The sequence below is a fragment of the Aplidium turbinatum genome, chromosome 1, assembly GCF_918807975.1.
Source record: "Aplidium turbinatum chromosome 1, kaAplTurb1.1, whole genome shotgun sequence".
Lineage (NCBI taxonomy): Eukaryota > Metazoa > Chordata > Ascidiacea > Aplousobranchia > Polyclinidae > Aplidium > Aplidium turbinatum.
The window spans coordinates 59,222,477-59,232,118 of record NC_137472.1 but is presented as its reverse complement, the minus strand read 5'-3'; the positions used below and the strand labels follow the sequence as shown (position 1 = coordinate 59,232,118).

At 43.0% G+C, this 9,642-nt stretch overlaps 1 protein-coding gene and 1 non-coding gene across 2 annotated transcripts; both read right to left on the bottom strand.

The window, feature by feature from the left end:
• Positions 1-1,315: 1,315 nt before the first annotated feature.
• Positions 1,316-3,758, bottom strand: LOC145767893 (uncharacterized). The gene is made up of 3 exons (XM_082579535.1): positions 3,559-3,758; positions 1,886-2,121; positions 1,316-1,485 (listed from the first exon to the last, which is right to left on the bottom strand). The coding sequence occupies exons 1-3, from the start codon at positions 3,756-3,758 to the stop codon at positions 1,436-1,438; spliced, it is 486 nt and encodes a 161-aa protein (XP_082435661.1). The 3' UTR covers positions 1,316-1,435.
• Positions 3,759-4,410: 652 nt separating this feature from the next.
• Positions 4,411-4,512, bottom strand: LOC145784809 (U6 spliceosomal RNA). Its single transcript, XR_014291051.1, has one exon. It is a non-coding gene; the product is annotated as a U6 spliceosomal RNA (small nuclear RNA).
• Positions 4,513-9,642: the final 5,130 nt, after the last annotated feature.

Sequence of the window (9,642 nt, the reverse complement as noted above, 5' to 3'; positions counted from 1 at the left end):
CGGTGTATCCTTCCGCCCATTCAAAGTTGTCCATAAAAGACCAAGCTGTGTAGCCGATGACGTTCACATCATCGAGGGTCATAGCTAAAAGTAAATATAAAGACATTCAATTTTTGTCGCATCCCGGTGGTTGAAAATTTAGATCAAGTGGACTGAAAGGCAAGGAAGTCACCGTATGTCTCCATGCATGTCATTAAGTGTCTTACTAAATACAAAGCCGCGTACCCTTGAGCAGCGTCGAACCGGCGACCTTTCGAGCGTCGTACAAGTGCTCCCACCACTCGACTAGGCAGTTGACATTTACATTAAAATAGACCTTACCATGGCCATCTAGAGTTGCGGCCTAATTTGTCACATTTGCAGAATTTGATCATCGCTACTGCTAGTGTCTGACTGAAATATTCTAAGGCTGTTTTTTACTTTTTTGCTGACTCGTAATGATATAAAACCTTTTTGTTGCCTTGGGTAAGCAGTAGAAAATGAGAAAAAGTAAGTTGAAAAACGCTCAATCTGACTGTTTAAAAGCGATCAACACTGTGATTGAAATTTTTTCGAAATCAAATTGTCTTTGTTTTTCAACGTCTGATGTGCTTAAAACCCATTGTGTCACCTGGGGAAGACAGTAAAGAAGACGTTAAAATGTAAGTGTTAAAAAACTTGACATTTATCAAAAGTTGGTTGTTGTTGTATGGTTGTTGTATGGTTGTTGAACTTCAACCTCTCTGAGCAAGTTTGAAGAACAGTGTTGTGGTGGAATTGGTTGAAACGTTTGAATTCACCTCTTTGAGCCAAGACGACGCCGCTTGGTTGTAGGTATAGTCTTGTTCCGTGCTAGCCTCGCGATCTTCGTAATACCCAACGTTGTTCAAGTTCTCTGGATTGTAGCTCGCATACGCCAGATCGCTAGTGTAGTGGTTCAATCCGAAGAAATCTGACGTTCCCGAAATTAAGTCAAGTTCCTCTTCGGTAAACTTCGGAAGTCGTGACGTAGATTCACCTTGAGCTTTGCTTCTCATGTCCACGTAAGTCTGCGAAGACAAAAGAGTGGTTACGTCAGGTGGTCGATCAAGTAGAATCAAACTTTAAGAGCATAGAAGACCAACACCTTATCAGCTTACTCAGAAAGCAAAATTCGAAGTCTTTTTGTTGAAACAATGTAAAAATTGACTGATTCAAAGTGAAAACGACGGGTTTTGATTGCTGAGTAGCTGCCAATAAGCCAAATCGACAAATAGTTATTGTACGTAGCGTTTGGTAAGAGTATTAACATGCTTCATGATAAGAGCACATGTGCTTACTTTCATCACTTCGGGGTAGTCTCTTTTGTAAACGGGGTGGGCAAACCATCCGAGGAAAAATTGCATCACTCTATCTGTTGCGTCATAATCAGCTTCCCTGTAGGTATTTCGAGGCTCGTGCCAGTCGGAGTTGCACGTCATCCCAACTTGGCCTCCTTGTGTGCTGCGGTACTTGTCCGCGTACAAGCTAAAATAACGATAAATCAACGTATGTTAAACTAAGCTTGAAAACAAGACTGACTGTGTGCAGTGTGCACTTGTGTGAAACTAATTCGATATTTAACCTTGCATCAGTAGAAGACAAACGAGTTCTACAAATAAGGTAGTTCGAAGATACAAGAAAGCTCATAAGTAGCATATTTGGTTGATTCTTTTGTACCGGACAAGACGTTTTTTTGAAAATTTTTATCACTTACATTTCTCAACGTGTTGCAATCAAGCGGGATCTGTTGTACCCAGCGCATGACTTCGATATCGAGCAGACTTTAACGTTCGTAATATGTTTACATTGTTTTCGCTTCGATGTTTAGAAGAAAAAAACAAAAAACAAACATGATTGAAAAGGTAAAATTCTCTTGAAAACTTACTGATAAGCTTTGGCGTGAGACAAGAGCATGTTGTGAGCGGCTTTGTACTCAGACCGTCCAGGATCTTTGATGTTGGGCGAGTGTACTCCGTCTGAGTACCCAAGGACAGTGAACACCCAGGGCTCGTTGAAAGTAATCCATCTCTTGACGCGATCACCAAACTCTCGGAAGCAAACATCTGCGTAGGTCTCGAACACATCAATGATCTCTTCTCCAGGCCATCCCCCGAACTCGTACTGAAAATATCAATTTGTTGAAGCGTTGATATCCATTTTTTTCATGAACTTGTCAGGGGCGAAGATATAGTACTTAGGACGGGTGAGAGGACCATTTGGGCCCGGTACTAATTAGATCCTTGGGCCCCAAATCAAGACACCTCCAGAAAAAAAAAACTATGTCTAAACATTACGAGTTGATTTCATTGTTCCCGAGCCTCTAAAATCAACCTGGGTCCAAGTTCAAAAGGCACCCCAATGGACCTCCGGTCAACGCTACTGGAGGACATAGCTGACCACTTAGCCAGCTAGCCAAGAAGATGGACAACTATATTTCCGAATTTGGATACGGCTAGTCTCCAATGGTGCAATGAGCCCTTCACATATCATGACAGCAAGGTGGATGATGAAGAATTTCCGGCCAAAGAAGAATTTATCACTCTCCGAATGAACGAAGCATTGAAACTGGATTTCAAGGAGAAAGGCTTGGAACCCTTCTGGATTGGCAGACACCAGGACCAGGACGCACTAACATTAGCGACACATGTGATTCCTGTGAACAAGGATTTCCAACTGTTTTGGGAATGAAGACAAAGAAGCGCAATCGCCTGGATGTCGAAATTAACGCAAGAATCGCCTTCACTAACACAATGCCCAGGATCACAAAGCTGGCGGCTGAAGTCCAGGCCCAACCTTTGCATTGAATGTTTACCACGCATTGTTATCATGTATTCAGTAGGCTATTGTAGGCTATTGTATCTGGATTGCTATAGTTAGCCCTTTGCAATACATAGCAATAAACACCTTTGTTTTTGAAAATTGATTGTGATTCGTGGGGGTAATTGGCTCACTTCAGGGTGGAGATCAGGGTAACAGCCAAAAAAAGGTTGGAAACCACTGCATTAGACATTTTGCCAGCTATAAAACGTCATTGCATTTCCCTTTATAGACCTGCCCTGAGCTGTTGCGTCATGTTTTAATGAAATTAAGTTAATTTGGTAGGCAAAAGTGACGTCTTTTATTTGAATTTACGTCACTGACGAAGTTTGTAGTTATGTAACCACAAACACAAATGCAAAATTTTCAGCAAAATGGAAATTTTCAGAGGCTGTGAGAAAGCTGAAGGAATAGTTTATATTCGAGATGAGAAAATGTATTCTCAAGCTGAACAGTGACAACATTATAAATCATCTCTGATATAATTGTTGTTTCAAGCATTGCAACACTTGTACTTAAAGTGCATAGTAATCTTACTGGTATTCTTTGCTCGAAATACCATCTTTTTAATTCTCATGTTAATTGGTTGCACCTTTATTTTGGGCTTGTGTGATCTTTTTGCGAAAAAAAAGCTTGAATGTCGGAAATATGTTCAACACGATCATAAACATTTAACGTTTCATTACTATTATTATTTTTTGTTGAAAATCTTCCTGGCGTCAGCACTACCTGACTACTCACAATATGATAAATCTGTTTTCTGCAGAGTCTTTGTTGATTTTCTCACCGCTACCGACCAGAGAGCTTTCCATACATCTATTCGATACAATAAAAAGACTATCATTCACAATACCTACGATGGTGAATGGAACAGTGACGAAGAGGAAGAACTTAGTGGCGCATTTCCATTTGCTAAAGACGGCCCATTTATGGTGAGGCATTAGTTACTTTATATCAAAGTAATTTGGTAAACGATAAATAAAAAGTTATGTTTCGACCAAAAAGATTTTATTTTGTAGGCTACAGGCTTAGTTTCATCTAGGGCAGGGGTCACCAAATGGCGGCCCGCGGGCCGCATGCGGCCCGCCACGCTGTATCGCTGCGGCCCGCGGAAGGTATCAGCGTACAAGTATAACCAAAAATACTTTTCTTGAGGGAGTTAAAGAGCACAAAGGCAAAGAATACTTTCCTGGAAGCATATTTTTGCATTGCATACGATTCCACCGACCGACCAATCAGATTATAGTTCTAGGTGGGGGTTGCTTAAAGTTATTCCAATGCGATGTCCAGCCACACTGTCCCAGTGGTTGATTAAAACGTCTGTTTTCGAATTTTGAAAATGTCTGTGAGCATAGGGTTGCTTATTGTAAGTTTGCAAATGTCATGTAAACACTAGTGCGAGTTTCACCGTTATTGTGTTTCACGAGCAGTGTTCTCTTTATGCAAGTTTTTGTTGGCAAAATGGGTCGGTGTGCCAACTCAATTTATAATAAATTGGCAATATATTACATATAAATTTAGAGACTTTTTTTGATTGTATTATGAAAATATTTAGCTTAGTAGGCCTACTGCAAAATGTTTTTGTTTTTTTTAAGAAATATGGAACGCTTCACGATTTTGCGTGTCATCCTTGCGCAGGAGCCATGCTAATCTGTATCGTTTCGATTATAGTATATGTACTGCCGAAGCAAGTACTGCAAAATGTTGTTAATCAACAAATTCTTACCACGCTGATGAGCACCGCAAGTGACAGTTGTCTATAATAAAAGAAAGACGGTTTTATAGATTCTCACAAAAAGGATGAAAAACCAACTCATTGCTTTTTTAGAGGGAAGACTGTTCATAAATTACGATTTTTTGGTGATTTCCGCAAGCGTTGGTTTCATTGTACCTGGTGTGATGATGTCTAGTTTAGCGTTGGTGGTGCCTTCAACATTTAGTTGCAGAATGGTCACTCCTTGACCTACAACAGCTGGTGCTGTTCGCCCTGACAAGGGCGCTGTGCTTAGTCTGGGGGTGCCATTCTGATGATTGTTCTTCCGCATAACTTTATAGCGACAGTTGTAGCAAGTTTAGTTTCCCAAAGTCGGTACTTGCGGGGGCGGCCACGTGGAGGTAGGCTACTTGCTTTCGTCGGCAGAGAGTGCTGCTTGTGAGTGTGGTGAAATGCAGACGGCAGCACACATTATCAAGGATTGCCGGCTATACAGACCTCCTCATGGTATGGAAGGCCTAGTTTCCATCGATGACGACACCAGGCAGTGGTTAACCAACGGATGCCCTTGTACCGACTGCTGTCTCGTATTCGTCATCAGCCATATCTGCAGTGCAGTTATCATAATTCTACTGTTTAGTCTACTTTCAAGTTTTAATATTATTAGCATAATTCAACTGTTTCAAGTTTTATTAATTCATTTCCAATGCGCCTGGCAACACTCGATTCTTGCATAAAACACGCTAGCATGGCAATATTCGCCCTTTTTAAATTGACACAACTTGGTGTAGCTCGTCGTTGTCTCGGCTATCTGATGACATCCTCTTGCACGCTGGGTAATCAATAAAGAAACCTTTTTGAGAAGCAACAGTAGTGCTTTGTCCACGTATACAGAATGTTAGTTTAGCCACTTCTGTTACAATGGTGACCCCGAGTACATCTTGAGAACTCACGACCTGCAACAAAGGCATCCACGCCACCTGGTAATGTACCACGTTTTTTCAAATATTTTTTTAACTTTCTGAAATTATCTCTAACTGTAGTCTACATGCATAGTTTCTAACTTCTATTTCTACGGTACCTTAACCTTGTGGTTGCCATACAAACCACCGCATAAAATTTTTTTAACTTTCTGAAATTATCTCTAACTGTAGGCTACATGCATAGTTTCTAACTTCTATTTCTACGGTACCTTATCCTTGTGGTTGCCATACAAACCACCGCATAAAATTTTTTTAACTTTCTGAAATTATCTCCTGTAGTCTACATGCATAGTTTCTAACTTCTATTTCTACGGTACCTTAACCTTGTGGTTGCCATACAAACCACTGCATGCTAAAATTTTTAACTTTATGTAATTATCTACGGTAGTCTCTATGCATCGTTTATAACTTCCATTTTTTTCTACGGTACGGTACCTTATCTTTACTGTTGCTATAGAAACCACTACATAAACAATTTTTTTTTTCAACACTTTTTGTAATCAACCATTACCCACTGTACCCTACAGGCAGTTGCCCGCCATACTTTTTACTAATCTCCCCACTATGCCTCGATTCGTTTCAGTTCTTACTGACATTCCGGTAACTCAACATTCCACTCCCGCTTGCGCTGCGGCCACACATTCCACCAATCTTTTTTCAAACTCTCAAATACCAATGCATTCCAACAATTCCTTTTACACTTTAGATAGTACAGCCTCCACCACCCCCATTATGACGTCCCACGCAGACGCAACCTTCACCACACCCATGCGCTCCTCTGCAACTGCGCCACACGATATCACCACAATAGGCTCCACTTCTACGCCTACCTACTATTCCCCTGTCAATATTAAACTTCCTGAATTCTGGACGGAGAATGTGCCCCTCTGGTTCAGCATGTGCGAATCTCTATTTAGGTCGCACAACCTCAACAATGAACGGATCCAGTTCGATCTTGTTCTAAATAGTTTATCCTATGCTCAATTGCGTGATGTTGACCACGCCATCCTCACCGGTCAACACACCCATCAGCCTTATTCTACACTCAAACAGGCTCTCATCTCAGCCAATCAGCAGAGCTTTTCCGCACGTCTATCCACCCTTTTCCACAAATGCACTCTAGGGGATAAAAGACCTACTGTCCTCCTAAATGAGATGCGTAAGCTGCTGGGCCATGACAATGCTCACAATCCCACGGCTAATGCCATTCTAAAAAAATTTATTTCTGGAGCGCATGCCGTCACAAGTACGACCCATTTTAGCTGCCTCCACGCATCTAGATCTTGACACCCTGGCCCTTCAGGCCAACAACATTTTAGACGCCTCCACTTCACAACATGACCCTCTCACATCCCACGATCATTCTTCTCAGTCTCTAATCAATCAGCTCTTAGAACAAAAAATCTCTTCACTTACGCATTCTCTCGAAACCTTCATGTCGCTGCCCGATCAGCAATCTGCACCTCTTCCAACGCGAAGTCATGGTCCACAATCACCCTCGCGCCCACGTTCTTATCCTCAGGCCATGCCGCCCTTCAACCCTCATCGCACCGATAACAGCACACGCTTCACCCCCCCACCTATCTGTTATTACCATCACAGGTTTGGACACCAGGCACGCAACTGCTCCCCTCCTTGCGCATTCTCCGGTCCACCAAAAAACGGCGCCGCCCCGCTGCCTCGTCAATAGGACTTACAGCGGGGCTATCCACACAGTTATATCCTTCATCGCCTCAACCTTTTTACATTTACGATTCTGTAACTCAGCTTAAATGGCTTATCGACACAGGTAGTCCTTATTCCATTTTTCCCGTGCAACATGCACCTTCTCAACGTAGTACGTCCCATCTATATGCTATCAACAATACCAAAGTCCCCACCTTTGGCTACACTAAACTGCATCTCTCTCTAGGGTTCGACAAATCATTTTCATGGCGTTTCCTCATCGCGGATGTTCTTCATCCCATTCTAGGAATGGATTTTCTTGAACATTTCAAAATTTCACTTGACATCCCCAAGCGTAAATTAATTCTACCACCTGATAAGCATCCTACATGTTCAAACGACGCTCGCTCTTCCACCAATGTTAATATGTGTCCCAGTAAATTGCCTTCAGCAAAGCCCATTCATGCAAGTCGCGATACTAATCACAGTTCTACGGCGTCACTACATAAACCTGCCTCTCATAACATCTCTAGTACACTTCCTGCGCCATCTTCCATTGATTCTCTCCTCGACTCATTCGCTGACGTTTTTGATCAATCGTCCTTCACTAAATCTATTTCTCACCACGTACAACATCACATTATCACCTCAGGGCCACCAGTCCGCTCACCCAAACGGCGCATGTCCCCAGAAATGCTCGACACATTGTCCACGGAACTGAATACTCTTTTTGATCTGGGTGTAATTGAGTATTCTAATTCGCCTTACGCTTCACCCATACACATGGTTAAAAAAAAGGACGGAATGTCCCATCGCATCACGGTTGATTATCGCAAACTTAACCTCCAAACTCAACCGGACCGCTACTCACTTCCCTTCCTTCACGATTTTGCTAACCGCATTAATGGCTGCAACGTGTTTTCTAGTTTAGACTTACTCAAGAGCTTTCATCAAATTCCTGTAGCACCTGAAGACATTCCCAAAACTGCTGCCATCTCGCCGCTTGGCTCCATTCAATTCCGTTTCATGCCCATGGGCCTATCGAACTCTAGTCAAACCTTTCAGCGCCTCATGGATGAAGTTTTACGCGACTTACCCTTCATTTTTTGCTACATTGACGATATACTCATTTTTTCAAAATCCCAGGAAGAGCATTTATTTCACCTGCAAGAAGTCTTTTCACGACTTGCCAACTTTGGCCTAACCCTTAACAAGAACAAATGCACATTCGCAGTACCCCAAATCACCTTTTTAGGTCACTTTCTCTCATCGCAAGGTATTCAACCCAATCCTGAAAAGGTAGACGCAATTCAATCGTTTCCTCAACCAATTACGATGAAACAACTACGCAGTTTTGTAGGTATGATCGCTTTTTATTCCAAATTCATTCCCAACTGTGCTGACACCTTGCGACCGCTACATGCTTTGCTCACACATGACAAAGCCAGTCGTAAACGTCTCACGTGGACGCCTGAAGCGGAAGCAGCGTTTGTTCAAGCCAAATCGTCCTTATCCAAGGAGTGTCTTCTCGCATTTCCAGCGCACGAAGCTCCCACCTTTCTTGCGGTAGATGCATCCGCCACTCACATAGGTTGCGCACTGCAACAAACCGTACACGGCCAATCCCGGCCCATAGCGTTCTTCTCAAAATGTCTAACTACCGCACAACGCAATTACTCAACGTTCGACCGTGAACTTTTAGCCGTTTACCTCGGTATACAACATTTTCGTTATTTTTTAGAAGGTCGTACCTTCACCGTCCTCACAGACCACAAGCCGCTAATTAGCGCTCTCCACCGTCCTACCGCATCACATTCGCCACGACAGATTCGCCACATGTCGTACATAGCTCAATTCACTAAGAATCTTCAGCATCTCGCCGGTGAAGACAACGTAACCGCTGATTGTCTCTCCCGACCTCCCATAGCCGCTATTTTTGAGGACGTTCCGTCCCTGGATTATAATCGTATGGCTATCCTGCAGAATCAAGACACTACGCTTCCGCCTCTCCATGACAACTCATCGCTAAAACTGACCACTCGACCCGCCCCAAATGGCCTCTCCTTGTTAGGCGAGACATCTACCGGCCGTTTTCGCCCTTATGTTCCTCCGCTCATGCGCAGACAGGTATTCGACATTATCCACTCTCTGGCTCATCCAGGCATCAAACAAACACAGCGTTTACTATCTGACCGTTTTTTTTGGCCTAAGCTTAAAATAGATGTTCGCGACTGGTGCCGCACCTGCTTACACTGTCAGCAAACTAAAATCTTTCGTCACAATATCTCACCCTTACAGCAGTTTCAACCGCCAGCTGGTCGTTTTGCTCACATTCACCTGGACCTCATTGGCCCACTGCCGTCTTCCCAGGGCTTCTCCTACATTCTCACCATTGTGGATCGGTTCACTCGTTGGGTCGAGGCCATTCCTTTACGTGATATAACTGCAAAATCATGCGCAGAC

Excerpts from the sequence above, each read along its gene's own strand:
- LOC145767893 (XM_082579535.1), bottom strand. The coding sequence starts at position 3,758 with ATGCCTCACCATAAATGGGCCGTCTTTAGCAAATGGAAATGCGCCACT. Across the intron at positions 2,122-3,558 it reads GAAAACAGATTTATCATATT|TACGAGTTCGGGGGATGGCC; the intron begins GTGAGTAGTCAG and ends TGATATTTTCAG. Across the intron at positions 1,486-1,885 it reads TCTCACGCCAAAGCTTATCA|CTTGTACGCGGACAAGTACC; the intron begins GTAAGTTTTCAA and ends TCGTTATTTTAG.